This window comes from Cucurbita pepo, chromosome 2 (genome assembly GCF_057944985.1).
Source record: "Cucurbita pepo subsp. pepo isolate OVF chromosome 2, ASM5794498v1, whole genome shotgun sequence".
NCBI lineage: Eukaryota > Viridiplantae > Streptophyta > Magnoliopsida > Cucurbitales > Cucurbitaceae > Cucurbita > Cucurbita pepo.
In genome coordinates this window covers 412,402-432,184 of record NC_141799.1, presented here as the reverse complement: position 1 = coordinate 432,184, position 19,783 = coordinate 412,402, and the positions used below count along the sequence as shown (strand labels likewise).

At 36.0% G+C, this 19,783-nt stretch overlaps 4 protein-coding genes across 6 annotated transcripts; 3 read left to right on the top strand and 1 right to left on the bottom strand.

The window, feature by feature from the left end:
• Positions 1-218: 218 nt before the first annotated feature.
• On the top strand, positions 219-1,784 carry LOC111789285 (uncharacterized). The gene is made up of 3 exons (XM_087121210.1): positions 219-409; positions 759-824; positions 1,416-1,784. Exons 1-3 carry the CDS (start codon positions 362-364, stop codon positions 1,461-1,463), a joined length of 162 nt encoding a protein of 53 aa, XP_086977336.1. The 5' UTR covers positions 219-361; the 3' UTR covers positions 1,464-1,784.
• A 364-nt stretch (positions 1,785-2,148) lies between these two features.
• Positions 2,149-7,001, bottom strand: LOC111789282 (auxin response factor 5). Of its 3 annotated transcripts, none has more exons than XM_023669999.2 (14): positions 6,289-7,001; positions 6,085-6,197; positions 5,889-5,987; positions 5,728-5,784; positions 5,483-5,635; positions 5,315-5,399; positions 5,108-5,198; positions 4,861-5,025; positions 4,649-4,771; positions 4,493-4,568; positions 4,287-4,422; positions 2,928-4,198; positions 2,650-2,840; positions 2,149-2,575 (listed from the first exon to the last, which is right to left on the bottom strand). In XM_023669999.2, the coding sequence occupies exons 1-14, from the start codon at positions 6,398-6,400 to the stop codon at positions 2,434-2,436; spliced, it is 2,814 nt and encodes a 937-aa protein (XP_023525767.2). In that variant the 5' UTR covers positions 6,401-7,001; the 3' UTR covers positions 2,149-2,433. The 3 variants fall into 3 exon arrangements, with proteins under 3 accessions (XP_023525767.2, XP_023525769.2, XP_023525768.2); XM_023670001.2 differs by having other exon boundaries at positions 2,928-4,195; positions 4,299-4,422; positions 6,289-7,000; XM_023670000.2 differs by having other exon boundaries at positions 2,928-4,195; positions 6,289-6,998.
• A 1,692-nt stretch (positions 7,002-8,693) lies between these two features.
• LOC111787571 (DNA-directed RNA polymerase I subunit rpa43) lies at positions 8,694-11,050 on the top strand. Its single transcript, XM_023667583.2, has 7 exons — positions 8,694-8,863; positions 9,306-9,457; positions 9,618-9,727; positions 9,840-9,925; positions 10,139-10,243; positions 10,336-10,513; positions 10,634-11,050. Exons 1-6 carry the CDS (start codon positions 8,754-8,756, stop codon positions 10,469-10,471), a joined length of 699 nt encoding a protein of 232 aa, XP_023523351.1. The 5' UTR covers positions 8,694-8,753; the 3' UTR covers positions 10,472-10,513; positions 10,634-11,050.
• Positions 11,051-15,155: 4,105 nt separating this feature from the next.
• LOC111789356 (auxin-induced protein 6B-like) lies at positions 15,156-16,042 on the top strand. The gene has a single exon (XM_023670106.2). It carries the CDS (start codon positions 15,219-15,221, stop codon positions 15,669-15,671), a length of 453 nt encoding a protein of 150 aa, XP_023525874.1. The 5' UTR covers positions 15,156-15,218; the 3' UTR covers positions 15,672-16,042.
• Positions 16,043-19,783: the final 3,741 nt, after the last annotated feature.

Genomic DNA, 19,783 nt, shown 5'->3' with positions numbered 1-19,783 from the left:
CATAATTGTAATATCACTTTTTGTGATTAAAAAAAATATAAGGATTGTGATGTAAATGCCAAATGTACCCTTTTTTAAGGCATAAAATGTAAATTGATGATTTATTTAATACATATTAGAATAATAGATATGATAATATTACACTTTTAGCCCATGTAGGGAGGTTATTTAACAAAATTACCCTCCATTAATTTGAGCTCGATATTCGGGTACACGTCAGCCTTGACAGGTGCTACGGATCCGAAATTGCAGATGAAATTAGGGTTTTTTATGATCCAGGTGGGAAAGGGAAACTCGTGGCACTCGAAGGAGACGAATCCGAGCATTTCTGCGTTGAGATTGATATCATCATTTACATCTAATGGCGCTCCCTCCTGGCCCTTACTCCGGCACCAGCACTCTCGCACTGGTATATGCCTTTTCTTTTTTTGCCTATAATCATCTGCTTAACTACGTTATTTCATATTTCCGATATGTATTTACTTCGATCCCTCTCATGTGCTGTATCCACCCTTTTTCTCGAAAGTTTCGGCGATATTTGAATGCATTTAGATTTGTCCGTTTAGAATTCTCTATCGTGTGATAATTGGTGCGAGTGGATATCTGCGATTGAAATTTTTTATTTTCTTCGTTGTATTTCTTCATTATCATTTTTAAGTCCTTTCTTGGGAATCAAATGGATCGGTTCATTTTAGTTTCTAAAACTTTCTTTTTATGTGCCAATTTTTTTTTTTTTTTTTGGGTATTGATTTACACAGGTAGCTCGTGCATCAACATTCACCTTTGGTTTGGTTTACGGAAGCATTAAACTCAAGGTTCTGAAGGTAAATTGGAATCAACTATTTTTCCAGCCTTTCCTGTTTGTAAATTCATTGAAATGGTCATTTTTGTTGTGCATGGGTTTTGATTGTTTGGTGTCTCTGTCTATGAATCAATTCCATGTTTATTGCAAGTTTGTAAAGATTATTGTTACCCTTTCACTCGTTCATTCAGATGAATTCAACGTTATCACCTGATTTCATGTAATCTGTTTATTTGATGGTTTTCACTTGTTTTCTTTTGGAGAACAGATTTATTCGCTGCCATTATTTCCGTCGGCATTTCTAGTTTAAGAAGTCTTGTTGGAAATCACGACCCAAATTTGAAAAGAAAAAAAAAAAAAAAAAAATTAAGAACATTGGCTGTGTAGTTAGAAACATTTAGCTATGAGCCATTTTTACTGGATATGAAAGTTTCTTCTTCTGGTTTCGCCAACTACCGTGCCATGTTATTTGTTTTGATTAAAAAAAAAATTAGGCACGTATGCTCATGAATCATAGACCATCTTATGTCCCTATTCAGTAGTTATCTGTACAGAATATGAATTCAATTGTCTAAGAACGTATCTTTTGGTTGTATTCTTGTGCACTTGCCAGGCAAAGGCCAAGTCTCATGCGAAAGCTGCAGCCAAGGCCCATCATTGATGAACGCATTTACTAATGTAGCTTGTAGCAATGGAAGAGATGGAAATTACAGCATAGGCAGAGACTCTGATCGTTGATTGGAGAAATGTGATTTTTGGCTTGATATATATTAGATTCTGGTTTTTACTGCTGGAAGAAAATAAATTTTTTTGTTTAAACGATGTTGGGTATTGCAAATACTGCATGGTGTATGCTTAATTGTTCAGTTCGAATGGCAAATCTGCCAATGGGATGTATGTTCTTGAAATAAAAGTCATACATCATCTTGATAGACTCGTTTGAGATTTGGCTATCTCAATATCACTCTACTTTCACTTTCAAGTTTCAACTTATGACTGGCTTTGATCTCTCTTTTCTTAAGGGTCGTGTTCTAAGAAAGGTTTGCGAACATGCTCATAGGTTCTCGAAAATAGATATTTGGCTAGGGAGAAACTAGAATGTGGCTGGCTTATGTTCAATTCCTAATCTAACATAAAGTTGAGCATGGATCATAATTAAACTAGGAGTTCAAGCTTGGAAACTAGGCAGTGTATGAGGAAAAAACTCTAGATATGATATCTACTATAAAGACAGGCAATAAAGATATGGATACCCAGTTGAAAGTCATGGGTATCATTCTAAATTTGGGGACATGGTTAGTGGCTGCAGAAGAGCTAACTTGTTGAAGATTAGAAAGGCTTCCCTCTTTCTTTCCTTTTTTTTTTTTTTTTTTTTTTTTTTTGGGTCTACTGAGTTCAGAAAGAGTACAATTTCGCAGGAACTGAATCTACTTCAACTAGAGCGCTTGGCAAATGTCCCTTACTGATAAATATAGGCAACTAACAATCACACTTGCAACAAGGTGAAGGCTTTATGCTAACAATTCTCCTTACTGCTTTAGCTTGTGTAAGCAATTATAATAAACTTGATTCTCAACTAACGAAGCAGAAGAATCGACCTTCTTTGACGACTGGTTCAACCGAACCAAGTTTTAAGCTCGGCCACCTTCTGATATGGAGCAATTCATGCCTTGCATCATAGCACTGTTGAGAAGCTTCATTCCCTCTTCACTCATTTGCTGAACTTCTGAAGGTGACAAGATTCTGATGCACCGTACGCAGCTAACAAATTCCCTGCAGAAAAATCCCCATCACTTTGGCTGCTTCACATGCAATTCAGGAAACAAACATGAGTGAAAAGAACTTACTCCCAGGGATCATCGCCAATAAGCAGCACGTCGTTCTCATAATCCACATAAACCAGTTTCCATCCTGAGCCTCTTGGATCATTAAGCAACCCTTCAAGTCCAAACATACACTCTATAGCAGAGCACAGTTCTTCGTAGTTCTTAAAACTTGTGACATCAATAGACCTACCAACTGATCCCGCCTTCTGGACCTGTAATCACATAGCAGCTAGTCATTGGGTTGATATCCATACCATATAGTAGGGAAAATAATTAACAGAAAACCCACAGATTCCTACCTTGGTGTAAGTCCTCATGGGCGGTACCACTTGTTTCCACGAGCCATTCTGCAGAAGATTGCCTTCATCAAAATCCACATTGCAAGAGGATGTACCACCTGAATTATCATGGAACTCTTGCCTGGAGAAAGCCTGAGAATCTCCCAAACTAGCAGAGGTGATCTGAGACTGAACATCTTGGCTCGAACTGAAGTTCCCAGCCAAGCAATCTGAAGGATGTGGGAAGTCAGCATCTTTGAGTGTGCAATAATCATCAAGAATGGTACTCGAAACAGCAGGATCAACCAAAGTATTTCCACCATTACTGATTTCAAGGTTAGAACAACCATATATCCCACTCTGGTTGTTGCTCTCATCGGAAACATCTCTCGTAACATTCGCATTAGCCATACAGTTCAGGTTAGATGCATCAGGATGGGAGAACGAGACGAGGTGATTGTTTTGAGAAGAGAACCTTATATTACTAAGAGGATCCCACATCTCTTGACCTGTAGAGGGTATAGGAAAATTAAGAGCCTCTGAGAACACTGTTGAGGAGTCTTGCAATCCCAACATAGAGAGATTCCCTGGTGATCTCATTACACCAGAAAGAGGTAGACAAGTAGGGTTAATCAAGCATCCATCGCCATCCATGGATGAAATCAAACCATTTGAATTGGGAAATTCAGGCTGAGGCATGTCAATTGGTTGGGGATGTTGGATTAGTGATTCCAGCTGAGGCTGCATGGGCCAGGATGATACGGATTGCAACTGCATGGGGATCTGATTCTGGTTCACAAATGAAAGCTGGTTTACAAGCGTCTGCATATTCACTTCATTACCAGTGAGTTTATCCTCCCCACAATCAACCGGCGGCAATGGATTAGACTGACAGGTTGAAACTTCACGTTCATATTTCGACTTATCTGCCTCAGCTCCAGTAGGAGCTTCACTTTCAATGGCCGCCGGATCCTGTACTTTTCCTGGTTCATTTGCTTTAGGTGATGAATTTGAGTTAATGGGATCAGTAGATGGCGAAGGAGCTGGCTGATGATGATTTTGATGCTGAGGAGACGACGGTGTAACCTGCTGCTGTATTTTGGGATTGGTTACTGGCTGCATAACCCCCATCATGTCCTGCTGCTGTAAAGTGGTGCCGTGAAGGTTAACCAGTTGAGGCCTCAGTAGCATCTTCATCAGTGGTTCGGAGCATAAAGTTGACGCATATGAAACATTTTCAGGAACACGAAGCATTGGTCTCTTCACCAGACTTCCCCAATCAGTTTCTCCTGCTAACGTGAAAGAATCCCATTTTTAAAAAACATGTAATTCTGAGAACTAGTATGTTTAGTGGAAGCCGCAGAAAGGATCAAATCTTACCCAAGAACCCACCGTGTAATGGGCGTTTAAGACCCGAAGTCAGAGAAGGAAAAATGAAGAGACTTTCTGGGGTTTCTATGTCCCATGAACTAACCCTGTTCTGCTTGTCGCAGCACCCTGGCTCATCCCACTCCACCTGTGACAAAATTATGAGAGTGGCGGCGGAGAAACATGCCAGTGAATACTCGTAATCAGTAATAGCTCACCTGGAGATTTCGCCACTTGGAACCTGGCCACCTAAGTGGATCTAAGTCGCTAATTCCAACAATTGTTCCCATGTATCTGCGCCAAGAATACAATATGGTAAGAAAATCCCAGATCATATATTTTGACAAAATCTATGAACTTGTAATTAAACTCACCGGCGTTTACCGGACTCTTCTGTTTCAAACATCATCCCAAACCTCATGCCTGCAGAAAGCTGAGTTCCGTATACACATTTGCGATACTTGGCTAAGGGAATAACAAACTCTGAAGGACATGCTCTACGGGAAAAAAAAGCGAAGAAAGTATGACAAAGATGACCAAGAAGTTGGGAAATTCTAAAGGTGAACCATTTGAAAGTTAATAGAACCTGGGGTTGTAGAAGATTGTGAACGGACTCCGATTGGCAGCAGCATGAGCTGCAGCAGCAAGAACCCCTATGTGCATACTATCAGCAGATAGAACCGATGATGGCAACATTGATTGTTGCCGGTTAGCACGCCTCACTCCAACGAGCAACTGTGACTTTTCATCCCTACATCATTGTCACAAGACAAATGATTCAAACTTGGTAGCATTGCCAAAAAAAAAAAGGTGTCAAAAAGAGGATATCTTACCTGATAAAAAGGACAGAATCGCCAGCTCTAAGCCTCTTGGCCCCGACGAATAGACTCCATCCCGTTGTGAGAAGGTGTCGCTTTGGCTGCCCTATAGAAACATACCAAACCCCCATCAGGGAAACAACATAATCTTCATTCACATTATGAATGGTAGATCATAGTTTGAAAAAACCTGCGACGATAATGATATCGAACCATACTCACCGCGATATATGTGGCGAAAAGTCCAGGTATTGTCGTGCAAATCACGGACAACGAGCTCTTGAGTTGGTGGCTGCATTGTGTAATCCTGTTTCAAGATTAACAAGAATGGTAATGTTGAGAAAATGGAACTAAGTATTAACAAGAAATGGCATGGACTTGAATCCTTACCAATGGAGGAAAGAGCTTTTCAGCAGCTCTGCGTGGCACTGAAAACCCACCATGTGTGCTGGTGTCACTGGCAGTCAAAGTTTTACAGAAGAACTCGTTTGGATGTTTACTCTGCCGTAGTCCAAAGTCCGGAACTATGAAGACATCTTTTTCCTATTTGAATGTGAAAAAAAGACGTTGGTATAAACAATAATACAAATTCAGAGGTGACCCAGAAGAGCAAAACTAAATAAACATATTCTTACAGAGTTCACCGGTTGAAGACTCATCTGAGCATAGATTTCATCTGAATCTTTATCGGCCTGAAAAGTATGAAGAAAGGGGATAACAATGCATTCTTCAGAACATACATAATATTTCGAAGGATGATCCAAAAGGCAGTGCAAGTATGAACAAAAGCACATACATGTAACGTAACATTATGAACTTGGCACATCAACTGAGAGGGAAGATTTGGATAATTTGGAATCTGTGAGGTTGCTGTTCTCTTGGTAGAAACTGCCACCTGTTACACCAAAACAAATGCAGTATGTTCATGGCAAGCTGAAAAGGGATTCACATAAGAAGATGAAGAACGAAAAAGGGAAAGAATTGGTAGGTACCTGTTCACTATGTCCCTGAGGAAAGTAATAAACAAGACTGCCCATATGCGGCAAGGAAACAAGCGGACCAGCACAAGCGTGCCATAGCTCGGAGTTTATAGCCTTCCGGGCCCCTGCAACCCAAACAAATGGAGAATTTCTCAATTCAAAAATGCATGGCCGGAATAGAAAACAATTCCATTAGGAAAGGAAGAAGAAACAAACCAGTTTGATCTTGCATTTCTTTCAACAGTTTCATGTCGTCGAGAAGGTTAGTCTGTGGGGCGTGAGTAATGAACCCCCCTATTGTTTTGAGCTTCTCATCCACAGAGCCCATAAGGAGGAAACAAAGCGTGGATTGTTCACATCCTCAGTAAAGAGAAGAAAACCCAGTTGATGATGGAAGAAATGTGAAGAATTGAGAGTGGCGCATATTGGTGGAGTCCATGACTAGGACAGTGATAGAGAAGAAGAAGAAGAAGAAAACAAGAGAGAAGGCATGAGTCAAAAAAAGCAAGAAGAGGGAAGGAACAAAAACTGAAAAATGGTAGTGTCTGCAAAATCTGGTAGGTGGGGGCTTGTTGAGCTGAAAGGGGTGTGTTGGAATCAAAAGCACGGGAATCGAAGAGCATGGATTGAGGCGTATTATCAACTGGGTGTGCTTGTTTTTACGTTGAACAGACACCGACCTCTGGATGGAAACCTCTGCTGCTTCCTGTTCCCCACACTTCACACTAGGAACTAACAATTCATGGGCTATTAAATTAACCCACAACTTAACAACTTTTATTTAGAGTAAATTGGTTGAAATCCTAATCCTGGGCTCACACCCGTAAAAGGGCATTCCCTTGCAGCTTTAAACTGTGATGAGAAGCAAATGAAAAGGGGAAAAAAGAAGGAAAAAAATAAAGAGAAAACAGAGAAAGGCTATGAGAACACGAAACCAGTAGAGAAAGGGTATTGGGAAGGAAGATTGTCCTTTGGGAAAAAAACGAGAATCTGATTGGTGGAGAGGAGGAATGTAAGAGAGGCGCACTTTAGCCACGTGGATTGGCAGGATTTGAAAAACCCTTCGGATCTTCGTCTTCCTCCTCGGTTCCAACCCTCCATTTTATTTTATTTTTAATTTACAAAATAAAAGAGAAAAGGAATGGAATGGAAGGAGAATGAGAAAGTAAAGAAAGTAGAATTTAATTGGAGGCGGGTAAAGCTTGACTTTAGCTTCCTCGCGCGTGCCACTGGCGACAAAATAGCAGGAGGTGCAGGAGGGTGATGAAAGCGACACGTGGCTTTTTGTGAATGGACTGTCTCCTTGCTTCTGCTTTTCCCACACTGTTTAATTCTACAGCTTTTGTGTACATCCTATCCTACTACCCCACTCCATCTCATCATTCTTTTTCTTTTTTTCTTTTTTTTTAATAAAAATGATTTCTAAAATTAATCAATATGTAAACCAAGTAATTAAGACAAAAAGGCGTGATTATGTTGATGATAATAACAATAATAATAATAATAATAATAATAATAATAATAATAATAATAATAATATTTGTGTGTTTTGAAAGGGAATTTCCATAATTGATGGGTCATGCCATGTATATGATAAGCCATGATGTATTCAGGAAGCACGGTTTCTCCACTGTGTTTCCCTTGGTGGTAGACACATCATAACCCCTTACCCATCCCTTTTCTATTTTCTCTTTATTTTATTTCTTTTTCATTTACCAATTTGGTTAATTCACATTTATTTTAACGCATCAAGGTCGACCAACTTGAAACATGGATTTTGCAACGATGCGGAGTTTAGCATCCAAATGGGCAATGAGGATAATGATGCTTTCACAAGTTAATTAGAATTAGAGGAAGAATAGGTTGGAGAATTGTGAAGAATTGAGGAGTCAAAGGAATAGAAAGCAAAGAATTGAAGCAGTGAAGTGTGTAGGCATTCCAGGGGACAATCAAAACACACCTCCATTTTGTCTCTAAGCGACCACTTTTTTTCTTTTTTTCTTTTTTTATTTTTTTCTTGTTCTTAATTAACATATATATATATATATATATAAAAGGCATCTCTCTTTCCACTGATTGAAAGCAAGCCCACCATCATTCCTCTTTACCTTTATTTATTTATTTATTTATTTATTTATTTATTTATTTATTGATTTTGTTTCACAGTACAATTTAAAATGATTCTTCTTTTTTCAGGGTTGTGAATTGGTCAAAAAGATAATGGATTTTTGTTTGTTGAGTGAAGTGCATAAGTTGACAAATAATAAATATTTGGATTTGGTTTTAGGTGACGTGGAATTAAATATTATTCTAATTACAATAAAGAAAAAGAAAAAGAAAAAGAAAAAGAAAAAGAAAAAGCCTCTTTATTTACGCATATACTCGATTGCCAATCCAATCCATTCACAAAATCTATAAGCATGCAATTTTTTATTCTTTTATATTCCTCCTCCTCAATCATTTCTCCCTCCCACCACTCCATCTTGGGCCGATTCTAAACACGCCTTCAGGCCCAGGCCCAAATTACGGAGCCCATTAAACTCGGCCCTTTACGAAGTTGGGCCTGTCGTCCATTATGTTATGGACTAGGGCTTCATGGGGAGAAATACGCTCGATTGTGCTGCTTTTACCTTGCTTCCACCTAATTATTCTTCTCCTCCGTTGTTTCGCTCGCCGTTTCAATGGAGGGGCTTAAGGTTTCCGACGCCAATTTGGTTATTTACGTTCACCCATCCAAAAGTAAGAAGGTTTCGCAAGCGGTGCTTCGTGAGCTCGGCGCTATGCTTCTGAAGTAAGTCCAACTTCTTTCAGCCTCTCAACGAATTCAAGTCACCATATTTTCCAGTTATTCATACTGTTGCTTTGTTGGTATTAATGTCTGATAATGGTAGAGTTAGACTAGTGCAAACTTGATTTTAGCCTCGATTTAACTTGGAACTTCAGAGGTTGATTTCATTCTCCCGCGTTTTTTTACATGTTCGCGTGCTATTCTGTGTTGCGAACTCATAATGTAAGTTCTTCTAGTTTTAAATACCGTGACTTTTTAGATTTTAGGAAACAGTTTATTTATTCGGGAGTATTGGATGTTTTCATTCTTTTTGAACTCAAGGCACGAAGTTTAAAATTCTCGTAATTGTAATTGATGCTTCTTTTACTCCATTTGATTAGCATTCAAGTTCATTTATGTGTTACATATCTATGAACTTGTATCATTAACTGCATCTTTTTGGCAGATTTGACGAAAGGTTTGAAGGTGTCCTACTGGCTTATGAGGCCAATATTATTGATAAAAGTGCGAAGATTCTATCTGGAGTGCATCCATATTTTGGTGTGACAATAAAGGCAAAGCTATTACTTTTCTCTCCGAAGCCGAACATGCTTTTAGGTTGGTTGTCTATGAACCTCATAGTATGTGGAGGAGTATCGATTGCTTTCATTCGAATTTTTCATGGCATTATGATGGTAGACATATTCAATTACCAACAGGAGGCAATTTTTTTAATCTTCATCACGATGCTTTACTGATAGTTCTGTTATTGCTTCAGAGGGAAAGGTGGTGAAGCTTAGGCAAGAATCAATCCATGTTATTGTCTTGGGTTTTGCTTCTGCTGTAATAACCGATGAAGACATTCGCGATGAATTCAAGCATAGAACAGTACGTTTTGTGCATTATACTTGAGCATTTATACCTTTCGGTATGTTTTTTATATCAGAAGGAAGTTTCTATTATCTGGCCCTGATTGTATTATGCATTGATTTTGATATAGAAACATGGAGAAGAAATGTTTGTCAGCAGAGCTAACAAGCACCATGTGATAAAGGTTGGGACAATGGTACGATTTTTGGTGAAGAGGTAAGATTTTTCCCTATAAATACACTTGTGCTGTAGCATTTTAGTTTAAGGTTATTCTTTGGAGCTTAAATCCAAATAATCAGGGCCGGAACACCAAGCTCATATCTGATGGATAGCCTGTCATTTTTATTCATATTTGTTGATTCTTTTTGTTCTTCTTCAGTAATCTAAATATCTTGATTATGTAACATAACGAAGGACTAATTCTTGCAGTTTTGATGAGGAAATATTGCACATCTCTGGATCTCTAGTTCCATCTCACACAGGGAGCATCCATTGCTTGGAGAAAAATTCAGTTGAAGGTTCAGTAACTAATAGGTAAATGGCAGATACTGAATTCCGGGAGGTTTTGACCTTTAATTAATCCCAAATCTGATTATGTTTCTGATTCTTGTGACTAAATTTTGTAGGAGTAGAAAGAAGATGAGAGATACCGACAGAGAATCATTGTTGCAAGATAGTGTTGCCACTGATGTAAATGCACTTCTCTTGAACAACGACCATCAATCTAAAACCAAAAAACAAAAAACTAGCAGAATATCTTGAAGACTGCTAATTGTCATACAACATAGATCGTTTTTGTATCAGGTAATTTTTTCTATCTCAGTATGACAGACAATTAATCGCTTGATCTTATTCCATGCCTAAAAGAAGCTACATTAGCCAGAAATTTACCTGAAGAGCATATTTGAATTCGATTGCATTTAGGGTGATGATGATTCAAATCAGAGTCCTCGTTGTTTTCCTATTGCAAGATAAGCTTGGGAAAGGGATGCACCTTTCACTTGGGAATATCTGACGTGACACGTCACATTATATCAAGGTGTAGATAAATGCAGTTTCCCATCTTTGTAATTGTCTTCGAAGTAGCCCAAATCCTTGTTTTATGGGCTTAGCTCTAGTAGACATTAGTGAGCAAATGATTTTTGTTTAGTCCAATGTGCATTAGGTAAGGATAGGGGGAGGACATGTTATCAACCTAGACTTCCCTAAAAAACTGTGAGATTTTGATATTATATTTCTTAGTTTCATTCAGAATCACACACACCACAAAAAACAACACTACAACCAGACCGTTTGTTTGTCAATCATTATAATGAGGATATGATTTGGGTTTTGCAAGTACATTCTATTTGCACCGTTGACTCATATGATTGCCACTATATCCCTCATTTATATATATAAAGCTGCAAATATAATTCAGCATTATAAGGTATGGGGTGCCCTGTCCAATCCAACCCGCTGCTGAATTGTATGAATCAGAAGAAGGGAATCGAGTTTCAGAAATGGGTGAACCGGGTTCAACTCCCATGTGAATGTGTGATCTATGTTTGTAGTTTAATCGCATAAATCCAAAGACAGCCATATGACAGTTTCTTTTTTCTTTCTTTTTTTTGGGGATGAGAACCGGATTTATAGCATGGTATCATGAACTATGAACTAGGAAGCACAAAAACCCTTGAATCCAACCAAGCTTCAGTTCGAAAAATTAGTGTCTTTTCCTCTTTACATCGTTTAATGTTTACATTTGACCGTCTGTGGAGTTGGAATCTGTGTTCGGTTTTCAGAATTTCGATCCCCTGCTCTGATGTCTCTTTCTATGATCTTCAAAATATATGCAGTGAAGATATATTAATAAATTTGAATTCTAGAAATGATTGAACAGAACTTCTGCACGTTCTTGAAGTTCAAATTTTCTCATTTATGGAACCTACAAATTGAGTCTCATCTTCCAATATTATTCAATGCCTCATTTCATAATGCTAGAAGCAATAAAAAAATCATCTCAACTCGAAGTCGTATAGCATAAAAGCTTAAATGATTGAAATGGGGCTTAAGAAGACCAAGTCTTATTCAAAGATATTATGAGGTCGGTTATGGAAATCTTATAGTTGGTGAATTTGAATGCGATATTCAACTGAACCCTTCTTTTTATGCAGGCTGGCTGGTTGGCTTCTATTTCAGTGGCTAATTATAAAGTTAAATAAACTCCAAGTATCCAAATCTAATGGACTACCTTCCCAATCATTATCAATCATATGATGCCCTTTCAAAAGCTAATGATATGGTGTTGCTAAAATAATTAAGGAATTGACTGAATCCACAACCAACCCCAATCTTCATTCCTGGGTGATTTTTCTAAGTCCATGATTGAAAAAGATGGAGCGTTGTTTGGCAATCTTGATAATCAAATTTGAGCTTTGATTCATAAGACAAGTGGCGAACAGAGAGAGAGAGATAGAAGGATGATGAGCTGTGGCATAACAGGTAGCGATGCCGGCCACATAACGTGGTGTAGTTTATTTTAACAAATTTATAGCTGCTTGTCGTATTATCATGAAGAACAAGCTAAAAGAACTCCAAAGATTTGATTTAATTTCGAGTACACTCAATGAAAAGGAAAAAGGGTGGATGATTGAGTGAAATGGGCGGCGTATTCTGGATGGAAGGCTCGAAATTCGGAACCATCCATTCATGTTATGGCCTCTCTCTGCTACTACGGATTCCTTGGAAATCATCAACTCCCAAGTTGCCAAATGGGCTGACAGATACATCTATTATCCAAATCATTTCCAACTCGTTAGCCATCACTCTCACGCTAGTGTTAAAAGATATATAGTCTTCAATTATGGCTTACCATAATATGATATTTAGCTTTCTATTACGATTTACTAAGTATCACCCGAATTAGAATAAATCTGAGCTCTGATTAGTCAGCACGAAACAGACATAAGTTACGATGAAAATAGAATACAAAATGAAGATAAACTATGGAGTGTTCTGAGGCCGTTAGCCGCTGAAGTTAAAATAAAGGAAAACGACAGCGTTTTGATATATTATAATGCATGTGCCAGCTAGGGGAATATTACAGTGAGGTGGGAATATTTAAATATATAATAATAAATATAAAATTATTATAAATATTATAAAATGATGGTATTGGTAGTGGATGAAAAAGGGTTGATTAAATGCCTTTACGACAACAACCAAACCAATTCTACTCTCAACTCTCTATAACTACGTACACCCAAACGACATGTCGGATTATTTATTTTTATTTTTATTTTTATTTACTTACTTTTTATTCCAATAATCCCAGCTACAACACCTGATGACGTAATATATATATATATATATATATATATATATATATATAATTCGTTGCCACGTCATATATATATTTATTTAATTAATTAGAAATATCTGTCATTATCACCAAGAAGTGGGCCGTAATCCGTATACGGAGGAGATGCCGCAAAACTACGGTCATTCTCATATTTATTATTCCATTTACTAAGTCCAAACAAATTAATCATAATTATTACTTCAATTTCACATCATTCTATTAAATCAACTCCAAATTCAATAACTTTAATTTATAAAAATTTGATTTCAATCTCAAATTCAAATTACATTGATGTGAGGTCCCATCTATAGACACTACACGCTCACCATATTCATCCAAATTTAGCCGCACAAATGTTTACTGCGTCTATTCACGTTCTTATAATAACATCACTTTAGCAGTCAAATGAGATATCCATCCAATTTGTGTACTCAAAACATCCCATGTTCATAGAATTCAAATTTGGATGAATCTTAATTTATTCCTATGAAAAGTTGGGTATCTTTAACCGACAACATGCCGTCATTTGGGTAAAAAAGGTAATTATGATTTACGTTATATATTTGGAAATTTGTTTAATATGAAAACAAAATGAAATTAAATATTGATAAGAATATAGATAAAACAATGTATTAGTGGAGACAAATCTTATCTAGAAAAAGAGAGAATAATAATATTTTTAGAAAACTACGTTATTTTAATGATTTAATTATTGATTAAAACGAAGAAATGATTCCAAAATCATGAAGAATGAGATAGAAATAGAAATGGGGAGGTGTGTATTCTCATTGATAGTGATATCCTTTAAACAGGATACAAGCTATAAAATAAAATATACTATAAATCAAACTATAGAGAAAAAATATTAAAATATAATATTTAAGATGTATTCCATAAATAATATATCGAATCACGAATGCTAATAATATTGCAAATATTCTCCAAAATCTTGATCTCAGCATGAATGTCGTAATAAGAACAGAAATAAAGATCATAAAATTTGTTACAACAACAAAATTTAAAATAAGGAGTGAAAAATCTTAATTTTTATCATTTTATTTTCTGGGGGATGCACCGTGGGGGAATGGGAAGGTGATTGAACGTGGGTGTGGGGACCACCACTTTTTGACATCTATTGACCTTCTTAGTTTCCATCTTATATAAGCAAAATTGTGGAATTAATTCAAATGGGTAGGGGCTAAATGGGGAAGAGACGATGTTTTTTTTTTTTTTTGTTTTTTGTTTTTTTTTTTTTAATTTTGAGATGGGGCATAGCTGCACATGGGGAGTGTCAGAAATTAGGAGAGTACTAAATTATTTAATTGCTTTTTTGACCAATAAAATATTATATCACCATCGCTTTATTTGTTTATTTGGAAATTAAAAATAAATATTCATAAGGACAACCCCAAACCCATCCAACCACTTTTCTATAAATCAATGAATAATGAAGCCTTTATTTTCTTCTTTAAAAACTCCTTTATTTGAAATATGAAGAAAATAAGAATCTAATTTGATGAACAAAAGAAAGATGAAAAGATGTGACTAAAAATGAAGGGAGGAAGACATGTGGTAGGTTTGAATAATAACCACCTTCACTTCGTGCGCCCAAAGCAAAACAAAAATGCACGGACATTCCACAAAAATCTTTCACCATTTCATTTCCCCAACCACTCGAGACTACTATAGTGACCTATTAGGTCACATAAGATACATGAAATGTCGGGGATCATTACACATCAAATTTAAATCCTATTATGAGTCAATCAAATAAGGTATACCAATAGCTTATTAGACATCACTCTTTCACTTTATGAAATTTTCAAGTTTATAAACAAATTATTAAAATTTAATTAGCTTAAAATTGGGAAATTTCCAAAAATATATCTTATTTTATTTAAAATTATTTACTGTGAAAAGTGCCCAAAATTGGTGTTTTTTTTTTTTTCCGAATATTTTCACTTAGAACCATTATTTATTTATGTATATATATATATGTGTGTGGGGCCGGAGTCATTAAAAAAGAAAAGCGGGGGTATTTTTGTCAAGCGGATGTCTATATAAACTTCCGCCATCGCCATTTCCAAAACTCCCCAACTCCCAAACACATCCTACAAATCTTACCTTCAACATCAACGTGCACTTTCATTTCTCTCCGATCAAGAAATGACGGCTGGACTCGGGAAATGCAGCAAAATCCGACACATTGTCAGGCTCCGACAAATGCTCCGACGGTGGCGCAACAAGGCACGAATATCCGCCAATCGTATCCCCTCGGACGTACCGGCCGGACACGTGGCCGTTTGCGTTGGAACGAGCTGTCGACGGTTCGTCGTCCGGGCAACTTACTTGAACCACCCGGTTTTCAAGAAGCTTTTAGTCGAAGCAGAAGAGGAATACGGGTTTAGCAATTCAGGCCCCTTGGCAATCCCTTGCGACGAATCGGTTTTCGAAGAAGTGATCCGGTTCATCTCTAGATCCGAGCCACCCAACTCGGGGCGGTTCGTGAAATTGGACGATTGTCAGAGTTACTACCATATCGGAATCAGAAACAGAGTCGATTTCTGGCCGGAATCTCGGCCTTTGCTTCATGGATTGGCCGAGAAATCCATCTGGTAAAAAAAATCCGTCTGAATCAAATATAATGTGGGGTTTTTTTTTTTTTTTTTCTTTCCATTTTTTGCCCCCCACATCCCACTTGCCACAAACGTAGCAAGAGGATTAAGGAGGGGTTTTCCGGAAGAACAAAAAAAAAAAAAAAAAACAGTGTAATGTAATAATTTGAGCTCCGGAGAAGGGCTGTGGAGATGGCAAAACTGGTCGGAGACATGATTCCACCGTCGTCGTCCCGAACCCAAATCGGAACAAGGAAGAACAACCACATCAAATGTTGGTTATTCAGGGAGAGGGAGGGCTACTTTTGTAAATTAATCGATTTATTTGAACAAATTATCCAATGCCAAATTTTAAATTCCAATTTCTCTCTATTGGTCAATTATAGTTTAACATTTATTTATTTATGTTTAAAATTTGGGTGTTCAGTTCTTATTACACGACATGTCCTTGTCTCATACTATAATCCATCTCAGACATTGCTCGTGCACTTTTCCTGTCCTGTAATGTTTTCAGGCCTACCTTCCCCAAATTAACTCCCAATTTTTATTTGCTAAAAAATTATTCATATATAAACAAGCATCTTGGTTCTATTTAAAAATTAATAATTAAGAAGAAGAAATGTAAAACAAAATAGAAGGAATCTTAGCATAAAATAAAATATGATGCCGTGATGTCCATAATTAATCTCGAGTGGGTTATCGCAAGCCCGTATTACTATTTGGTACCATAATTATGTACTAACCACTAACCACCCTAAATAAAACAAAATACATAATTATATTGGGAACCTCATAATTTGTAACGTCCAACATCCACTGGAAGCATATATTATCCTCTTTAAGCTTTCTCTTTCGGGCTTTTTTACAACGCGTCTGCTAGGGGAAGGTTTCCATACCCTTCCTTATAAATGGTGGTTTGTTCTCCTCCACCTCAACCAATATGGGACACCACATCATTGGGCCCATTTATTATGGGCCGTACTATTAATGGGCCGTGCCATTTTGTTTGTGAGAATCTGATATGGGAGCCCATGTAAAGCCTCAACAAAATAATAAAAAGCCCATGAAAACCCAATGGCCCAGTTCACTCAAGTTTGGGTTTTTTCTTGTCTAAAGCCCAGCCGAAGACAGAAACATAATTCCCCCAAAAGAATAAAAAAAAGGCAATTTTTACACACCGACAAACTCTTTTTTTTTTATATTTTTTTTTTATAATTCAATTTCAACCTTATTGGTGAATTGTTATTTTTTTACGCTACGAATTTTTTATTCGTAAAATTATATTTTTATAATAATATGATATTATTCATTTATTATTTTAATAATAATAATAATAATAAAAGACACAAAAAAAAAAAAAAAAAAAATCCAATTTCCAAAGGCAAACAAATGGAATCCAATGATAATATTAGAAATAAAAAGAAAGAAAAAAGAACATTGGATGGAAAGAGCATTTGTTTGTGGGGGGGAAAATGGATTGTGGATTCAAGCTGTCTCAAGTAAACGCGTGGGTCCCTCAAATCCTATAATTTCAATATATATATATAAAAAAATAACCCATTAAATGAAAAATTCTTACTTACTTCTCAACAAAGTAAAGCCCTTCATTAAAAAAATAAAAAGAAAAAAAGAACAATAATTTAATGTTATATTAAAATAAAGAACAATAAGTTTCTGGGTTCCAAAACTCACTCATGTCTCTCACTTAACCTTAAAGCAATACCAATTCACTCTTAGGTTTCAAGTCACAACCTTAATATATTATATTACAACCTTAATATATTCTATTACTTTTTAAACCCCCTTTTATATTTTCCTAATAATATTAATTATGTAACACGTCTTTTCATACCATATTACATATACATTTTTTTTTTTAATTTTATATTTATTACATGTGCCGCCAACTTACTCTTTTTCTTCACTCCCTTAATTATTCTATAACTATTATTAATTAATACCCTTTGCGATTAAGGTTCTGCCTAATTTTACAGCTATACGTATCATCAATTCTCCTAAATTATTATCTCTACATTAACTCATTTTAATTAATTAATTACATTTTATGTGAATCTTTTGGACCACCTCTATCTTATTATATTTGGATGATTCCAAATTTTAGTTACCTAATTAATTCTTATATCTTTCCATTGTCATTCATGCATTCTAAAATAGTAATTTCCATGATGTTTTTTAAATTGTAAAAAGAAAGTTGGTATTTTTTTAATTGCATGACCAAAATAAAGTAGTTTTGCTTTTGCTGATATTGTGGATGTGATTATGTTAGGTGACAATGGAAGTTGACCTTCGGTACTAAATATCTTGTTTTTTTTTTTTTTTTTTTTTTCTTTTTCTTTTTCGAATTTTTTGTATATAATTGTAGCTCAATTATCGTTACTAAACAATAATTTTCCCTAACCTCTCTACCATGAATAGCATTCGTAGCTTAGAAATTTTTTCCTGAACGTCAATCAAATTCTCTCAATTCACGACTTTATAAAAAGAATTATTTAATAAGAAGTAGTTTTTATGTCAATTTATCATATATATCGTCATTGACTTAATTAACAATTCCAACTCTTTATAAAAGACTTGAGGTTTAAATAATTATGCGTTCACAACCACTCAAAGTAGACCCTGTTCATTTAACGTAAGCTAGGTTGGATTTTTGTAGCAAGTTTTATAATTAAGCGTCACTTACCAACTAACTATAAAAAAAAAAACATATATTACTTAATTAAATAAGAAAGTTTAGATGTAACCGCCTAAATTCACAGCTAGCATATATTGTCGTTTTTAGCTTATCTTCAAAGTTTTTAAATCGCGCGGGCTAAAAAGAGAGACTTTCACAAGTAATAGTGAATAAAGGGTTAGTTAGTTAGTTAGTTAGATATGTTTTTATGTGATTGTTATGTTAAGTTAGTTGAAACGAGAGGCAAGATGAGCTGGTGACAAGAATTAGAATAGACAACAACAAGTGGGGGATATATATTATATTATATTATATGAATTGAGAGTTTAATTTTTGTTAATGAGTTAATGAATGAAATTAAGTTAATTAATCCTCCATTATTGGGTTTTGGTGGTTGGATTGTTTTGTTGCTTCATTTGGGTACTATAGTGTTGGTGCTATCTTTTCAATTGCTTTTTTCATTCGATGGTGATATGCATCTAAACACACCCTTAATCCTTGCTTAACAATAATTAGACGTTAAACGGTGCGTTTAGAAGCGTTGGTAAGGGGATGCCGACGCTGTCAACTTCGATTAATAAAACAGCAAAGCAAGACCATCTGGGGTTTCACAAAACGCACACGTGTCAAATGTCTTACCCATTTGGTTCCATGTAAATTAGAGAGAGCAAAAATGTGGTCCCCACACCCAATAAGAAATAAATGGTGGGGACCACCACCTTTTGTTCACTATTTTTCACTCCACGATTCCGATTGCATTTGCAAATGCTACATAATTCTTCTTATAACAACTTATATAAAATAAAAATAAAATCTCCTATGATACAATATATATAGTTAAATGAACAACAAACATCGAGTTCTTGAGGTTGTTATAGGTCGAGTTGTCCATTCAAACTGACCATGTTCTATTTAGTTCCCATCATTCATAAATCACATTCACGTCCTCCTCCGACAACACATTTATTACTCTCTTTCACACACATATATTTATCAATATTAACAATAAATTACCTAAATACCTTATCAAAGTCGTTACCCCTAAGCTAATAATGAAATTAAAAAATGAATTATGTGGTGAAGTGGAAGGTTTATAATTGAAAAATAGAGTTGAAGTGTGAATAATAAATTGATAAATGGAAGGAAATATAATAATAAATAGAGGTAGGTGGTAGGAAAGGAATAGTCATGTTGTGCAAACGAAGCGGATGTCTTGATTGTCGAGCCCCTTAAATCCACACTGCGTCGCCAAACAGTGCCGAAGCCGCCGCCGTATTCATCTGGAAAAAAAATGACGGTTCCAATCCGACCACTCACCAGGTGATGAACATATTATTAGAATAAAATTTTAAAAATGTTTCATGAAATTCAATCTCGATTCAGCCCGCCAATAAATCGGATGTTTGAACAAATTAAGTAAAATC

Coding starts and splice junctions, on each gene's coding strand:
- LOC111789356 (XM_023670106.2), top strand. CDS start 15,219: ATGACGGCTGGACTCGGGAAATGCAGCAAAATCCGACACATTGTCAGG.
- LOC111787571 (XM_023667583.2), top strand. CDS start 8,754: ATGGAGGGGCTTAAGGTTTCCGACGCCAATTTGGTTATTTACGTTCAC. Junction 8,864..9,305: donor CTCGGCGCTATGCTTCTGAA/GTAAGTCCAACT, acceptor TCTTTTTGGCAG/ATTTGACGAAAGGTTTGAAG. Junction 9,926..10,138: donor GTACGATTTTTGGTGAAGAG/GTAAGATTTTTC, acceptor TAATTCTTGCAG/TTTTGATGAGGAAATATTGC.
- LOC111789285 (XM_087121210.1), top strand. CDS start 362: ATGGCGCTCCCTCCTGGCCCTTACTCCGGCACCAGCACTCTCGCACTG. Junction 410..758: donor GCACCAGCACTCTCGCACTG/GTATATGCCTTT, acceptor TGATTTACACAG/GTAGCTCGTGCATCAACATT. Junction 825..1,415: donor TTAAACTCAAGGTTCTGAAG/GTAAATTGGAAT, acceptor TGCACTTGCCAG/GCAAAGGCCAAGTCTCATGC.
- LOC111789282 (XM_023669999.2), bottom strand. CDS start 6,400: ATGGGCTCTGTGGATGAGAAGCTCAAAACAATAGGGGGGTTCATTACT. Junction 5,988..6,084: donor CTCAGGGACATAGTGAACAG/GTACCTACCAAT, acceptor TTGGTGTAACAG/GTGGCAGTTTCTACCAAGAG. Junction 5,785..5,888: donor TTCATAATGTTACGTTACAT/GTATGTGCTTTT, acceptor CATACTTTTCAG/GCCGATAAAGATTCAGATGA.